Below are 18,479 nucleotides of genomic sequence, written 5' to 3'. Positions count from 1 at the left end.
CCACTGCACTCCAGCATGAGTGACAGAATGAGACTCCATCTCAAAAAAAAAAAAAAGGAAAAACTCCAGAAACCAGCATAGCAGTATTCTTGAATCTTCAGCTGAATACTGATCTATACATGTGTACAAGAAAACCCTACAAAGCTGGGCAAAGAAGAACTTTTGGGAAAAGAACAATAACCTGAGGAGCTATAAGCAAAACACTTCCCAGAGCTTACCCAGGTGTGAGAATTATTCGCATTATCACCACCAGAATAAAAAGTCATCACTGGGAATACACAAAACATTCAGGAAAAACCCAAAAGGTCTCTTCTTTGTTGGATGTAAGACATTGTGAATTTTAGATGGCTGAGGGCTGAATAATATTTGATTTTGTTCTGTCCAGAAGTTAAGCTTCTTGTGCATCAGTTTGACTCTTTAATGGCTTATTTATAAACATTTTTAGTTCACATCTAACGTAATTTTTTCTTTGGAGCTAATTTATCCCATAACTAAGAAATTATCAATGAACTTACTTTCTTCTGCAATGTTTAATCTGTGATTAATGTCACCCAGTAAAATATTCACATCAGATCTTGCATATTAAAAACTGTAGCACTGTTATCAATCAACTTGAGAACAGAGCAACAGAAACTATCCAAAATTAAGCAAGGAAAGATAAAAAATTGAAGAAATATAAGCAGAGCTTTAGGGAACACTATGAAGCAGCCTAAATTATGTGTAATTGGAGTGTAGGTACGAGGGAGAACAATATTTAAGACAATAATGGCTGAAATGTTGTCAAACTACACCCAGAGACCCAAGAAGTTCAATAAATTCTAAATGGAATACAGATAAAACCACACCAAAAGACATCATAATTATTTGCTAAAATATAATGGTAAGAAGAATATTTTAAAAGCAGCCAGAAAAAAGCACTTATATTGAAAAGACTGAATGTGAAAAGGATTACAGGACTTTTCCCCTAAAATTATTCCAGTCAAAAGACAATAGAAAAATCTTTAAATTGCTGAAGGAAAAAAAAATGGAGAGGGAACATCTATTAACTTAGAATTCTATACCAGAGAAAATATCTTTCATAAGTGAAAGCAAAATAAAAATATTTTCAGACAAGCAATAGCTAAGAGAATTTGTTGTCAGTAGACCAGCAATATAATTTCAAGGAAATTATTCAGGCAGAAAGTATGTATCACATGAAAACATGAATATACACAAAGAGATAAAAAGCACCAAAAATAATAAATATAGACAAACAAAAAAGACAGTTTTCTCATTTCTTAAAGTTAGAGAATATTTGGTCATTTAATACAGAAATATACTGGTAAATGTAAATAAGCAGTTTACAGCACAAAAGTTAGAAAGGAGGTAACAGCAGTACACTGTTGTAAGGTTCTTCCATTATACTCAAGTGCTATAAAGTTATTTGAAGGTAGACCATGATAAATTAAAGATAAATATCATAAAAGCCCTAGTGTTGCAGTTTCTCAATGTGTAATCAGAAGACCTAAGTGTTCAGGAGATGCTTTCATGGGGTCTGCAAAGTCAGAGCTATATTCCTAATAGTGTTAATAGTTTGTCACTGCATTGACATTTGTACTAATGGTGCTCAGCAATGTTGAACAAAACTGTAGGTAGCCTGGACAATATAGTGAGACATTGTCTCTACAAAAAATAAAAACATTAGCCAAGTATGGTTGTACGTGCATGAGAGTGGGGAGCTATGAGCTCACTGCTGCACTCCAACCTGGGCAATAGAGACCCTGTCTCAAAAACAAAAACTGTCAGTGCCCTATCACGAATCAAAGCAATAGCACTCTGATGACTGTATTCTTCAGGACATGCATTGAAGGTTTAAAAAAAAGAGGGGGAGTGGCCAGATTAATTTAAGTATGTCTATGACAAAACAGTAAAAATTATTAATTGTATTAAATATTTATATATGAGTAAACATCTTAACATTCTGCGTGACAAAAGGAGAAGTACAGGGCTGGGCACAGTGGCTCATGCCTGTAATCCCAGCACTTTGGGAGGCCAAGGCGGGCGGATCACCTGAGGTCGGGAGTTTGAGACCAGCCTGACCAAATGGAGAAACTCCGTCTCTACTAAAAATACAAAAATTAGCCGGGCGTGGTGGTGCATGCCTGTAATCCCAGCTACCCGGGAGGCTGAGGCAGGAGAATCGCTTGAACCCAGGAGGCAGAGGTTGCAGGGAGCTGAGATAGCGCCACCGCACTCCAGCCTGGGCAACAACAGCAAAACTCTGTCTTAAAAAAACAAACAAACAAACAAACAAAAAACTCGACTACACACTTGTGCAAAGGAAAAGCACTTGTGCAATTATTTGAGTTCTAAACTGAACAAATGTCTTTTTCAAGAACACTATTTTTATTTAAATGAAAAACTGCAAACTGCAGTGGCAGTCATTTTCTAAAAATTAGACAAAGTGGGCCCTTTATCTCCATGATATTTCTCCCAGAAAACCATAAACCCACTCAAGTCATAAGGAAATCATGAGAGAAACCTAAATTGAAGACCATTCTAGAAAATAATAGACCAGTACTCTTCAAAAGTGTCAAGTTCATTTAAAAAAAGGAAAGATGACAAACTGTCAAAGGCCATAGAGACTAAGGAATTGTGATTGCAAAATATAATGTGATATTCCGGATTAGACACTGAAAGAGAAATAGGACTTTAATAGAAAAATTGGTGAAATCCAAGTGAAGTCTGGAGTTTAATTAATAGTAATCTACCAAAGTCAATTTTCTGAGTTTTGACAAATGTACAGGGTAACAGATGCTAACATTAGAAGAAACTGAATGAGAGGTATTTATGAATTCTCTGTATTATTTTTTCAGTATCACAATAATAAAGTTATTCCAAAATCTAAAGTTATTCTGTAAATCTAAAGTTATTCCGAAATAAAAAGCTTATTAAAACAAACAAAAAAGGATGAAGTGTGGCAGTGATTTTAAGGAAAGCAACTGAAAGTAAGTGTTGCTAACAATAAAATCCAGCCTTTCAGTAAGAATTAAAATGCTGTGAACTTGTAAATGCCACTATATATGTGTGTGTATGTATATACATACACACATATATATATGTTGTCAATAGACAGCAATATAATTTCAAGGAAATTATTCAGGCAGAAAGTATGTATCACATGAAAACATGAATATACACAAAGAGATAAAATGCACCAAAAATAATAAATATGGACAAATAAAAAAGACAGTTTTCTCATTTCTTAAAGTTTTAGAGAATATTTGGTCATTTAATACAGAAATATACTGGCAAATGTAAATAAGGAGTTTACAGCACAAAAGTTAGAAAGGAGGTAACAGCAGTACACTGTCGTAAGGTTCTTACATGTAAGGTTCTTACAAAACTAAGACCCAACTATATGCTATTTATAAGAAACCCACTTTAAATATAAAGACAGATACGAGAATAAAAGGATGAAAACAGAAATGTCTGCAAAATATTAACTGCAAACAAGCTCTAGTGGCTAATAAAGTCAGATAAAAACTTCATAAAACGAAATCTTACCAAAGCAAAAAAGACATATCATTGATGACATAGGGACCAATTCACCAAGAAAACTTCAAAACAAAGCTTCAAAACACAGGAAACAATAATTGACAGAAATGAAAGGAGAAATAACCAAGTACATTATGGTGGAGATTTTATCACTCTTCTCTCAGTTAGTGGTAGAAAAAGCAGAAAATTTAAAAAATATAAAAAATTTAACGCTACCATCTAACATGACCTAAACTGACATTTATAGAATACTTCATTCAACATCTGCAAAATACACACTGCTCTAAAGTACACAAGGAACGTCCAGTAATGCCCCTATATTTGGGGCAAAAACAAGTCTCAATAAATCGAAAAAAACTAAAATTGCATAACATATATTGTCTGACTGTTATGGTTTGAATATTTGTCTATTTGTCCCTTCCAAAACTGGTGTTGAAATTTAATCCCCAGTGTGATAGTACTGGGCGGGGGTGGGAGAGCCTTTAAGAGGTAATTTGGTCAGGAGGGCTCTGCCCTCATGAATGGATTAATCTGTTCACGGATTAACATATTATCATGAGAGTGGGACTGGTAGCTTTATAAGAAAAGGAAAAGAGACCTAAGCTCATATGTTCAGCTCCCTTGCCATATGACGCCCTGCATCGCCCTGGGACTCTGCAGAGTTCCAACCAGTAAGAGGACTCTCACGAGATGAAGCCCCTCAACCTTGGACTTTTCATCCTCTGTAACTGTAAGAAATAAATTCCCTTTCTTTATAAATCACTCAGTTTCCAATATTCTGTTATAAGCAATGGAAAATGGACTGAGACACTGACCATCCATATTAATCATTTATGAAAACATATCCGTAAAATCCCAAGATATTTTAAAAGTAAAATAACATACCTCTACATAATCATAAGTAAAGGCAGTAACAAAAGAAAAGGAAAAGTATCTTTCATTGACTGAAAATGAAAACACTGAAATTTATGGAATGCAGCTAAAGCACAGTTAGAGGAAAATTTGTAGCTTAAAATACATTAAAAAGATAAAAGGTCTAATATGAATGATCCACCTTAGAAAACTAGAAAAAAAGCAAAATAAATCCAAAGCAAGTGGATAGTAAATAATAAAGAACAGAAATCAATGAACAGAACACACAAAAAACAAGAAGTAAAAATCAGCGAAACAAAAGGTGTTTCTTTTAAAACATAATAAAATTGATAAACTTCTAGTAAAACTGATGAATGAAAAAGATAAAAATTGCCAAAATCAGGAATGCAAGAGAGATCATCACTATCCACATTTCTATCACATACCTAGCAGACATTAAAAAGATAAGAAAATATGAATAATTTAATTGCAATAAATCCAACAACATAGATGACATATAAAAATCTGTTGAAAGACATGTTACCAAAACTGACTCAGGAAGAAACAGAAAACTTGAATAGCCCAGCCTGATGTCAAGAAAAACATTAAATTTATAACTAAAAATATGTTCAACAACAAAAAACTTCCACACTTCACTTAGATCAGTAATTCTCAACTGGGGTTGGCTTTGCCCCCTTAAGGACATCTGACAATGTCTAAGACATTTCAGTTGTCACAATGAGAAGTGAAGGGGGATTACTACTGGAATTCCTAGAGGCCAGGGGTACTACTAAATATCCTGTATTTCACAGGAAAGCCCCTCACAATATCTACATTTAGGTCATATAAATATGTAATATGTAATATTTACATGACCTAAAATGTCAAAAGTGCTGAGGTTGAGAAACCTTGGCTTAAATTATTTCACTAGTAAATTCTGTCAAACATTCAAGGAAGAAGTAACACCAATTCTACACAAATTATTTCAGAAAATAGAAACAATCCTCCACTTACTAAATGATGATTGTGTTATCCCAATACCAGAATCTGACAAAAGCATTAAAAGAAAATTATAGACTGACATCCCTCATGAATATAGAAGCAAAAATCCCTAACATAGTATTAGCAAACTGACTTCCGGATTTCCACTCCAGCATGTACACAGCTTAGAAATTGCCATTCCAGGACAGGTGTGGTGGCTCACGCCTATAATCTCAATATTTTGTGGGGGTCAAGGTGGGAGGATCTTTTGAGGCCAGGAGTTCAAGAAGTTGCCACTGCATCCTAACAAGCAAAAACCTAAGCAAACTGAAAAATTAATAATTATTCTTAGATTCACCAAAGACATGAAGCCACAGAGCAAACCACTGCCCCAAAACTGCAGAAACAAACACGTAAAGAAGAATCACAACTTAGCAGAGCAGAAACCCAGAAGCTGAAACCTCTGGCAGTGCTGCAGTAGGAAAACATAAACTGTAATTGACAAACTGATAGAGGCTGAGTGTGGACAAGTCTGAGTGTTAGAACTCCAGGCGGGTATGCAGCTATTTAAAAAAGGAAAAAAAAATAAAAATAAAACAAAACTCCAGGAGGACCCAGTTGCATACACTTTCGTGAGTTTTATTTCCAGGAACTCTACCAGGTCCTCAGAGTGAGTACTGTGGGGAAGAAATCCCCTTGTGCTTTCAGCAGGAGAGGAAAAGTAATTATTTTGAAATAGTCCTTTACATTCTGTTCTTAACAAGGTCTGCCCTCGGGAGAAACTATTTTACCAGAGCCTAACCTGCTCTAACCTAACTAGGAGAAGGGAAATACACAACTGCAGCTCCCTCTGGCCATTCTGTCCTGTCAAAGGGGGAAAAAAAACAAAACTGAGAAGCACTATGAAGCGTACCATTCAGAGGTACAGGTTCACCAAAAGATTAAGACCTAATCATAGGACTATAGAATGCTTCCCCTTTTCCCACACCTTACCACTACCTTACTAAAGTCCTATTTACCAGTTCCTTTTACCCACCACATTTATATCTACCTTTCAGCAAAACTTGTATGGCATACTAAATGGTAAAAACCACAGTCTAAAGAGATTAAACAAGCATTAGAACCAGAGTCAGATATGATAGGAATGTTGGAATTATCAAACCAGAATTCATTTTAAAGAGAACTATGCACTAAAGGCTTCAATGGAAAAAGCAGACAACATGCAAGAATAATGTAAGAGATGAAAAATTTAAGAAATAATCAAAAAGAAATACTAAAGATTAAAAAAACTGGAACAGAAATAAAGAATTCCTTTGATGGGCTGATTAGTAAATTGGACATGGCTGAGACAGAATCTCTGAACTTGAGGATATGACAACAGAACTTTCAAAACTGAAAAGCAAACAGAAAAAGACTGGGAAAAAAAGTACAGAATATCCAAGAACACTGGGAAAACTACAACGGACAAGAGAGAGGGGAGGAAAAGAGAGACAGAGAGAAGGAAGAAGAAATATCTAAAGCAATATGGACTGAGAATTTCTCCCAAATTAATGTCAACACCAAATCAAAGATCCAGGAAGCTCAGAGAACATCAAATAGGATAAACATAAAAAAAAAAAAACTACTTCTAGCCATATCATATTCAAATTTCAGAAAATAAAATCAAAAAATCTTCAAAGGCAGCAGAGGGAAAAACACCCTACCTATAGGAGCAAAGATATGAACTTATCCTCAGAAATGCAAGTAGAGAGTGGAGTGAAATATTTAAAGTGCCAAGAGAAAAAAAAATTGCAAACCTAGAATTCTGTACCCTACAAAGTTATCCTTCAAAAGTGAAGGAAAAAAACTTTCTGGGACAATTATTAAGGCATTTGTTTGCCAGGAGACTTGCCTTGCAAAAAATTTTAAACGAATTTCTTCTGAAAGAAGATATTTTTCTTTCTTTTTTTTTTTTTGAGATGGAATCTTGTTCTGTCACCCACGCTGGAGTGCAGTGGCGTGATCTCATGATCTCAGCTCACCTCAACTTCCGCCTCCCAGGTTCAAGCGATTCTCCTGCCTCAGCCTCCCAAGTAGCTGGGATTACAGGCATGTGCCACCATGCCCAGCTAATTTTTGCATTTTTAGTAGAGACAGGGACTTGAGAGGTGACAATGTGCTGGCAGCCCTCGCTCGCTCTCGGTGCCTCCTCAGCCTCAGTGTCTGCTCTGGCCACACTTGAGAAGCCCTTCAGCCCACTGCTGCACTGTGGGAGCCCCTCTCTGGGCTGGCTGAGGCCAGAGCTGGCTCCCTCTACTTGCCAGGAGGTGTGGAGTGAGAGGTGCAGGCGGGAACCATGGCTGTGCGCGGCACTCACGGGCCAGTGCAAGTTCCGGGTGGGTGAGGGCTCAGCAAGCCCCACACTTGAAGCAGCCAGCCGGTGCCACCGGCCCCGGGCAGTGAGGGGCTTAGCACCCAGGCCAGCAGCTGCAGAGGGTGTGCCGGGTCCCCCAGCACTGCCAGCCCGCCCGTGCCGCACTTGAATTCTCGCTGGGCCTCAGCCGCCTCCACACGGGGCAGGGCTCAGGACCTGCAGTCTGCCATGCCCGAGCTCCCCCCAAACCCCTTGGTGAGCTCCTGTGCAGCCCGAGCCTCCCCGACGGGCACCGCCGCCTGCTCCATGGTGCTCGGTCCCATCGACCACCAAAGGGCTGAGGAATGCGGGCACACAGTGCAGTACTGGCGGGCAGCTCCACCCGCAGCCCCAGCACAGGATCCACTAGGCGAAACCAGCTGGGCTCTTGAGTCGGGTGGGGACTTGGAGAACTTTTATGTCTACCTAAAGGTTTGTAAATGCACCAATCAGCACCCTGTGTCTAGCTCAGGGTTTGTAAATGCACCAATCAGCACCTTGTGTCTAGTTCAAGGTTTGTAAATGCACCAATCACTGCTCTGTGTCTAGTTAATCTAGTGGGGACTTGGCGAACTTTTGTGTCTAGCTAAAGGATTGTAAATGCACCAATCAGCACTCTGTGTCTAGCTCAAGGTTTGTAAATGCACCAATCAGCACCCTGTCAAAATGGACCAATCAGCTCTCTATAAAATGGACCAATCAGCTCTCTGTAAAATGGACCAATCAGTAGGCTGTGGGTGGGGCCAGATAAAGGAATAAAAGCAGGCCAGCTGAGCCAACAGTGCCAACCCGCTTGGGTCCCCTTCCACGCTGTGGAAGCTTTATTCTTTCACTCTTCGCAATAAATCTTGCTGCTGCTCATTCTTTGGATCTGTGCTGCCTTTATGAGCTGTAACACTCACCGCAAAGGTCTGCAGCTTCACTCCTGAAGGCAGCAAGACCATGAACCCATGGGGAGGGACGAACAACTCCAGATGGAAGGAACAAACAACTCCAGACGCACCACCTTTAAGAGCTATAACACTCACAGTGAAGGTCTACAGCTTCACTCCTGAAGCCAGCGAGACCGCGAACCCACCAAAAGGAAGAAACTCAGACACATCCAAACATCAGAAGGAGAAAATTCCGGACACACCATCTTTAAGAACTGTAACACTCACCACGCGGGTCCGTGGCTTCATTCCTGAAGTCAGCAAGACCAAGAACCCACCAATTCCAGACACAGTTTCACCATGTTGGTCAGGCTGGTCAAGAATTTTTCTTATTCTTAATTGATCTAACAGAAAAAAAGTTTTCTTAGTCTATTTTCTGTTGCTTATAACAGAATACCTAAAATTCAAAAGAATTTATTTCTTACAGTTACAGAGGATGAGAAGAACAAGGTCAAGGGGCTACATCTAATGAGAGCCCTCTTGCTGATGGGGACGCTCTGTAGAATCCTGAGGTGGTGCAGAGCATCATGCGGTGAGGGGCTAAGCATGCTAGCTCAGATCTTGCTTCCTCTTCTTATAAAATTACTAGGCCCATTCCTATGATAATCCTATAATCCATTAATGGATTAATCCTATAAAATAGATTAATCCTCTTAAAGAATTAATCACCTCTTAAAGGCCCCCTCTCTCAATATTGCCACAGTGGGGATTGCCTTTCACCATAAATTTTAGAGGGGATAAACAATCAAACCATAGCAACAGTTTACTCAAAATAATAACATCAATAATGTGTTCAATTATGTATGCTCATGTGTGCGTATGCTCATATGTGAGTAAAACGAATGGCAGTAATAAAAGGGATGGGCAGAAAGAATTAGGAATGTTTTGTTGTTATAAGGTATTTGCATTACACATGAAACTCCACTTTCAGGTATAGTGTTGCCTGAAAGTGGAGTTGGCTTAGCTATAAATACATACTGCAAACTCCAGGACAACCACTAAAAAAAGTTTTAAAAAAAGAAGTATACCTGGTATGCTAAGAAATGGGAGAAAATGGAATCATATAAAATGTTCAATTAAAACTAAAAACTGAAAAGATGTGGAAGACAAAACCGGAAACAAATTATAAAGGCAACAACTAACAAACAGTAACAGAAATGAGAGATAATAATCCAACTATATCAATAATCACTTTAAATATCAATGGTCTAAATGCACCAATTAAAACACAGGCCAAGCATGGTGGCTCATGCCTGTAATCCCAGCACTTTTGGAGGCCATAGCGGGAGGACCGTTTGAGGCTACAGTGAGCTATGATTGCACCACTGCATTCCAGCCTAGGCAACAGAGCAAGATTCTGTCTCAAAAATAAAACAAAACAAACAAACAAATGAAGAAACAGAGACTGCCAAAGTGTATCACAAAACAAGACCCAGCCATGTGTTGCCTACAAAAAACCCACTTTAAGTTGAACAATGAGAACACATGGATACAGGGAGAAGAACAACACACACAGGGGCCTGTCAGGGGGTGGGGAGACAAGGGGAGGGAGAGCATTAGGACAAATATCTAATGCATGTGGGGCTTAAAACATAAATGATGGGTTGATAGGTGCAGCAAACAACCATGGCACATGCATACCTACGTAACAAACCTGCACGGTCAGCACATGTATCCCGGAACTTAAAGTAAAATTAAATTAAATTAGGTTAAAATCTTAAAAACCCCACTTTAAGTATAAAGGCACATATAGATTTTTTAAAAAGGGATGGAGAAAGATATACCATGCCAATGCTAATCAAAGATAACAAGAGTAGTTATAGTAATCTCAGACAGAGCAGACTTCGGAGCAAGGAAAGTTATCAGGAATAAAGAGGGGCATTACATAATAAAGGGGTTAGTAATCCAAGAAGACACAAAAATCCTTATCATGTATGCAACTAAAAACAGAGTGGTCAAGATACATGAGGCAAAAACAGATAGAACTACAAGGAGAAATAGATGAATCTACCATTACACTGGAAAACTTTAATGCCTCTATCAGAAATGGACAGATCCAGCAGTCAGAAAATCAGTAAGGACAGAGCTGAACAACAGTACCATCAGTCAACTGGATGTAATTGACATCTGTAGACTACCACATCCAACAACAGCAGAGGAAACATTCTTCTCAAGCTAACATGGAACATTCACCAATACAGACTACATTCTAGGTCATAAAATACACCTTAACAAGTTTAAAATAACAGAAATCATAAAATGTCTGCTCTCAGATCTCAATTAAATTAAACTAGAAATTGACAGAGATAGATAGCTGAAAAATCCCCAAATACTTGGAGATTAAACAACACACTTCTAAATAACACATGTGTCAAAGAAGAAATCTTAAGGGTAATTTAAAAATATTTTTAACTATATGAAAATGAAAATACAACTTATGAAAATTTGTGAGATGCAGCAAATACAGTATTAGAGGCAAAAGTATGGCTTTGAATGAATACATGAGAAAAGAAGATCTAAAATCAATCATCTAAGCTTCCACCTTAAGAAACAAGAAAAATTCAAGCAAATTAATTACAAAGTAAGCAGTAAAAAATAAAGAGCAGGAATCAATAAAATTGAAAACAGGAAGTCAGTAGAGAAAAATCAACAAAACCAAAAGCTAACAGTTCTTTAAAAAGATCAATAAAATTTATAATCCTCTTGCCACGATAACTAAGAGAAAACAAAAAAGACACAAATTACTAATATCAGAAATGAAAGTAGAGACATCACTACAGAGCCCAAGGACATTAAAAAGGATAATGAATAAGTATTATGAACAATTCTTTTTTTTTTTTTTTTGAGATGGAGTCTTAAGCTCTGTTGTCCAGGTGCCATCCTGGCTCACTGGAACCTCTGCTTCCCGAGTTCAAGCGAGTCTCCTGCCTCAGTCTCCCAAGGACTTGGGACTACAGGCGCATGCCACCATGTCCAGCTAATTTTTTTGAAAATTAATATTTTTAGTACAGCTAATATTTTTAGTACAGACAGGATTTCACCACGTCGGCCAGGCTGGTCTCGAACTCCCAACCTCAAGTGATCCACCTGCCTTGGCCTCCCAAAGTGCTGGGATTACAGGCCTGAGCCACCACACCTGGCTTATTACGAACAATTCTATGCCCATAATTTGATAACCTGAACGAAATGAACCAATTCCTTGAAATATACCCAAACTAACATAAGAAGAAACTGAATCAATAATTAATAATCTTCCAAAACAGAAAGCACAGACCCAGATGGGTTCACTGATGAATTCTACCAAACATTTAAGGAAGAAATTGTATCAATTATCTATAATCTCTTCCGCAAGACAGATGCAGAGGAAATACTTCCTCACTCATTATCTGAAGCCAGCATTACTCTAATACCAAAACTAGACAAAGGCATTACTAAAAAAGAAACGTACAGACCAATATCTCTTATGAACATAAATGCAAAAATTCCTCAAGAAAATATTAGCAAATCTAATCCAACAATGTATAAAAAGAATTCTATACCATGACCAAGTGGGATTTATCCTAGGTATGCACAACTGGCTCAATGTTTTTAAAAAAAAAAAAAAAATCAATTAATTTAATCAATTGCATCAAGAGGCTAAAGAACAAAAATCACATGATAAAACATCAATAGATGTTGGAAAAGCATTTGACAACATCCAACACCATTCATGAGAAAACCTCTCAGTAAACTAGGAATAGAGGGGAACTTCCTCAACTTGATAAAGAACATCTACAAAAAACCCACAGCTAACATCATACTTAATGGTTAGAAACTAGAAGCTGTCTCTCTAAGGTCAGAACAAGGCGAGGATATCCCCGCTCACCACTGCTTCTCAACATTGTTCTGGAAGTCCTAGTTAATGCAATAGAAAAAGGAAATAAAAGTTACATTAATTGGGAAAGAAGAAATAAAATTGTCTTTGTTTACAGATGACATGATTGTCTATGGAGAAAGTCCAAAAAAATCAACAGAAAAACTTCTGGAACTAATAAGCAATAACAGCAAGTTTACAAGCTAGAAGGCTAATGTACAAAAGTCAGTCACTTTCTTACAATATAACAGCAATGAACAACTAAATTTAAAATTTAAAACACATTACCATAAAAATGAAATACTTAGGTATAAGTCTAACAAAACATATGTAAGATCCGTATGAGGAAAAGTACAAAACTCTAATGAAAGATAACAAAGAAGAACAAAACAAATGAGATATTCCATGTTTATGATTAAGAAGACTCGCCGGGTGCAGTGGCTCACGCCTGTAATCTCAGCACTTTGGGAGGCCGAGGCGGGTGGATCACCTGAGGTCAGGAGTTCAAGACCAGCCTGACAAACATGGAGAAACCCTTTCTCTACTAAAAATAGAAAATTAGCCCGGCATGGTGGCACATGCCTATAATCCCAGCTACTCAGGAGGCTGAGGCAGGAGAATCGCTCGAACCTGGGAGGTGGAGGTTGTGGTGGCGCCACTGCACTCCAGCCTGGACAACAAGAGCAAAACTCTGTCTCAAAAGAAAAGAAGACTCAATGTCATTTAGATGTCAGCTTTTCTCAACTTGATCTATATATTCAACACAATCCCAATCAAAATCTCAGCAAATTATTTTGGGAATGATAAACTGAGTCTAAAGTTACATGGAGAGACAAAAGACCCAGAATAGCCAATTCAATATTGAAGAAAGACAAAGTCAGAGGGTTGACACTACTCGAATTCAAGACTTACCAGAAGGCTACAATAATCAAGACAGTGTGGCACTGGTGAAAGAACAGACAAATAGATCAATGGAACAGAACAGAGATCCCAGAAATAAGCCCACATAAATATAGTCAACTGATCTTTGACAAAGGAGCAAAGGCAATACAATGGAGCAAAGATAGGCTTTTCAACAAATGGTACTGGAACAAATGGACATCGACATGAAAAAAAAAATCAATCTACATACAGACCTTACATCCATCACAAAAATTAACTCAAAATGGTTTACAGACCTAAATGTAAAGTACAAAACTATATAACTCCTAGAAGATAACACAGAAAATTTAGATGGCCTTGAGTACGGTGATGACTTTTTAGATCAACACTAAAGGCATGATCTACAAAAAAATAAAAAGTAAAATAGAGTAGTCCCCCCTTATCCTTGGGAAATATGTTCTAAGACCCCCAGTGGATGCCTGATACTGAACCCTCTATGTGCTTTTTTCCTACACATATGATAATGTTTTATAAACTTTATAAATTTATAAATTAGACACAGTAAGACATTAACAATAATAAAATAGAGCAATTATAACAAAATTCTATAATAAAAGTTATACGAATGTGTTCTCTCACACATGCTCACATATGCACACACACAGACACACATACATGCACACAAAATATTTTTATTTTTTATTTTTATTTTAATATTTTCAGACTGCAGCTGACCATGGGTAACCAAAACTGTGGAAAGTGAAACTGTGATAAGGGGAGACTACTATAATTGATCAGCTGGAGTTCACTGAAATTTAAAACTTCTGCTCTGTGAAAAGACAAGCCACAGAAAGAAGATATTTGCCAAAGGCATGCCTGACAAAGGACTGTTATCCAAAATATACAAAGAAGTCTTAAAACTCAACAATAAGAAATTGAACAATCTGATTTTAACATGAGCAAAAGACCTGTATATCATCAAAGAAGATATACAGATGGCAAGTAAGCATGTGAAGAGATGTTCAACATCATATGTCATTAGGGAACTGCAAATTAAGACAACGAGACACCACCACACAGCTATGAGAATGGCCAAAATTCAAAACACTGACAGCACCAAATACTGGAGAAAATGTGGCACAAGAGGAACTCTCATTCAATGCTGCTGGAAATGCACAATGGCACAACCACTTTGGAAGATATCTTGCTACCTTCTTGCAAAACTAAACATATTCTTATGATCCAGTAATCACTTCCTTTGGTATTTACCAAAATGAACTGAAAACATAAAACCACACAAAAAATTGCACGCAGAAGTCTAGAGAAGCCTTATTAACAATAGCCAAAACTTGGAAGCAACTAAGACGTCCTTCAGTAGGTGAATGGGTAATAAACTGTGGTGTTCCTAGACAATAGAATATTATTCAGCACTGAAAAGAAATGAGCTATCAAGCCATGGAAAGGCATGGAGGAAATATAAATGTATATTACTAAGTGAAAGAAACCAACCTGAAACAGCTAAGTACTGTCTGGTTCCAATTACATAATAGTCTGGAAAAGGCAAAACTATGGAGACAAGAAAAAGATCTGTGGTTTCCAGGGGATTGGAGGAGGGAAGAATGAATACACACAGCACAATTTTTAGTGTAGTGAAACTATGCTGTGTAATACTACAATGGTAGATACACGTCATTATACATTTGTCCAAAGCCATAAAATGTACAACACTGGGAATGAATGATACTGTAAACTATGGACTTTGAGTGACTGTGTGTCAATGTAAGTTCATTGGTTGTAAAAAATGATCCACTGTGGTGCAGGATGCTGACAGTGAAGGAGGCTGTGTGTATGTGGGGACAGGAGTTATATGGAACTCTCTGTACTTTCTCCTCAAATCTGCTATGAACCTACGACTGCCATAGTTTTTACATTTAAATACATATATTTAAATATATATGCATTTAAATACATATATTTAAATATATATATGCAGATCTAATCCAGAAATATGCAAGGTGAATAATAACTGTGACTGATCATAGTTTATTCCTGGAATGCAAAGTTGGTTTAACAACCACAGACTAACTTATACAACTTAATAATTTAAAAAAATGATCAAAAGAGTTGGCACTTGAGTTTTGCCTCACATGAATGGACCAAAAGCTAGACATATAATGCCCAAGAAACATTCATCAAATCTCTGAAGGATGACATCATGTTAGCCTTCAAACTGTCTTCCATACATGATGTCTCAAATACTATATGTTTTCACACCCAGTACTCAAGCAAAGGTAACTGGGCACACAAAGAGATAAGATATCACCTGTTAGCAAAAACTAGCAGAAATAATATTTGATATAAGCAGACCTATAGGAGTTCCAGATGCTGGAATTTCCAGACATATGAAACAGCTGTACTTACTATATTCAAGGAGATAAAGGCCAAGCTTGAAATTTCAGCAGGGAACAGTAAACTGTAAAAAGTGATACAGCAGATTTGAAAAAGAACCAGCTAGGAACACAAGAATTAAAAACACACAAAATTGACATTAAGAACTCAATGTATGGAGCCAATGTATTCTTAACACATTCTCTAGGTAGTTCTAATCATCCAATGTGTTTGCAAATCAGAATAGATTATTATTTAAAAAATCTTAATAAACTTGTCCTCAAACCCACTGTTTTTTATAACCTTTTTAAGATTTTTTATTTGTTTAATTTACATATAATAATTTTACATACGTATGGGATACATAGTGATGTTTTGATACATATAATGTATTGTGATCAGACCAGGGTAATTACCATACCCATCATCTCAAACATGTATCATTTCTTTGTGTTGGGAATATTCAATATCCTCCTTCTTGCTATTTAAAACTGTATATTATTGGTAACTATGGTCATTCAACAGTGGTATGAAACACTAGAACTTATTCCTTCTATCTAGCTATAATTTTTTATCCTTTAACAAATCTCTCCCTAACATGCACTCCCCACCACCACCTTCCTCCTACCCTTTCCAGCCTTTAGTATCCTCTGTTCTATTTTTTACTCCTATGAGATCAACTTTCTTTTTTGGGTCCTACATGTAAGTGAGAACTTGTGGTGTTTAACTTTCCATTTCTGGCTTATTTCACTTAACATAATGTCCTCCAGTTCCACTCATGTTGCCACAAATGACAAGATTTCATTCTTTTTCATGGCTGAATAGTATATGATTGTGTATATATACCATATTTTCTTTATCCATTCATCTGTTGTTGGGATACCTAGGCTGATTCCATATCTTGGCTATTGTGAATAGTTCTGCAATAAACATGGGGTTGCATATGTCTCCTTGATATACTGATTTCCTTTTGTGTGGATAAATGTCCAGTAGCGGGATTGCTGGATCGTTACTGTTTTCTAATTCAGCTCCTATAATGCCTCCAGAATTATTTTTCTAATACATAAATTTGATATCTCAGTACCTCATCTAAAAGTATTTTAGATAAAACCCAATTCTCTAGCCTCGTGGCTAATGAGCCTTCACCATCTACCCTGTATCTTTGATATACTGTCCTATTAGCTAAACAGATCCCATTCATTCCTGTTTGCTTTTTCAATTTCCTCTATCTAGAATGGCTTTCCCCATCTTGTCTGCCTGCTTAGTTCCTACTAATACACTTAGGAACACAATTTGCATGTCATCTCTGAGAAAAATAAATCACTCTTTCAACTGTACTCTCATACCCTGTCACAACTCCACTAAAGCACTTACAACACAATATTATAGTTACATATGAAATTCTCTTCTACCCCTTGTCCCCTGCATTTATACTGAAATAACTCAAAGGCTAGGATATAGATATAGATATAGATATATGCACCAAGAACCTAAATTATACCTATTGCATTATACATAGTATTTTTTCAATAAAGAATTCATGGAAATAAGCCAGAAAATCTTAAGAAATCTAAGATCAATTCAAGAATTCTGTCCTTCAAGTTCTGCTATAGAAAAAGCCTAGAGTTTGCTAATATCAGGTCACACATTGAATTGGCAGCAGAATGGTATTCTACCACACTTCGATGCCTTGCGTTTTGTAGTGAAAGCGATTTACCAAAGAAATGTACCAGGACGGAAATATGTGAAAAGATCAGACTGGATTCAAAGGGAGGGTGGCAAGAATCTTTGAATAGCTGCCTAAATAAATAAAATATGGGGATTGACAAGAAGAAAGAACAGTAGCATAGAAGCTTCTCCTTCAAAGACAAGGAGACAGCCAAAATTGCCTGATATATACACTGATATAACCATTAACTGACTTGACTTTGAGGGTCAATGGACAGTAGGAACACTCCCCTTAAAGGGGTTAGTGTTAAACCACATTAGTGAGTAAATCCTTCTATTTCTATATGCTGTGAACAATTTATAGAGAGTCAGAATAATGTCTCAGAAGCAGAAAAACTCCCCACCTCTACTGTCTCAAGACCATGTCTGCCCAAGATAAAGAGAGTCTCTTACACAACTTGATCTAAGAGCTGAGGAAACCATTATGCTTGGGATAGACAGGGTTTAGCTGATTATGATGTCTTTATAGATTATAAATTTTATTCCAGATCTATGAATTAGGAGACAAAAAACCCATCCTATATTTCAAGCTCAATTGCAGTCTCGGGGCAAAGTATTTCATCACTTTCTGGCATATAAGAGTACCGCAGTAAACTTCATTTTTGCAAAGTTACCAGCACAATCTTGTTTGTTTAGTCTGAAGCCTGCTATAATATACAAGTCTGAGATAAAGACAGGATGAATACAACTTTTAATATAATGTTGATAAGCAAAACAGTATTCCTGTAATCAAATATAGATATTCAGAGTATTTTCAAACGTAACCCTTTCCAAGTCTCTGTTTCTGATAAAATGAAAAAACGTACCCTCAAATTCTACCCTGTTTAATTTGTGAAAACTTATCTTTATTCTTTTAATTTTCTTTAATAATTTAGGCTTCTCTCTTGAGGCTCATACTTCTCCCTTCTCCCAGAAGCACAGGCCCAGAAATATT

The 18,479-nt window shown here is 37.0% G+C and overlaps 1 protein-coding gene across 4 annotated transcripts in view; it reads right to left on the bottom strand.

Moving 5' to 3' along the window:
- TBC1D12 (TBC1 domain family member 12) overlaps positions 1-18,479 on the bottom strand; it is a 131,044-nt gene that overhangs the window by 66,011 nt on the left and 46,554 nt on the right. The window contains exon 1 of one of the 4 annotated variants that reach the window (XM_063710328.1): positions 8,923-9,033. The exons of the other annotated variants lie outside the window; for them this stretch is intronic. Within the exon in view, the coding sequence (XP_063566398.1) occupies positions 8,923-8,943 (21 nt within the window). The 5' untranslated portion in view covers positions 8,944-9,033. Of the gene's footprint in view, positions 1-8,922; positions 9,034-18,479 lie in introns of those variants that run through there. 4 annotated transcript variants of the gene reach the window in all.

The sequence above is a fragment of the Gorilla gorilla genome, chromosome 8 (assembly GCF_029281585.2).
Source record: "Gorilla gorilla gorilla isolate KB3781 chromosome 8, NHGRI_mGorGor1-v2.1_pri, whole genome shotgun sequence".
In the NCBI taxonomy this organism is placed as follows: Eukaryota; Metazoa; Chordata; class Mammalia; order Primates; family Hominidae; genus Gorilla; species Gorilla gorilla.
Note: the sequence above shows the minus strand (reverse complement) of the source record. Positions and strands in the feature narration are given on the sequence as shown.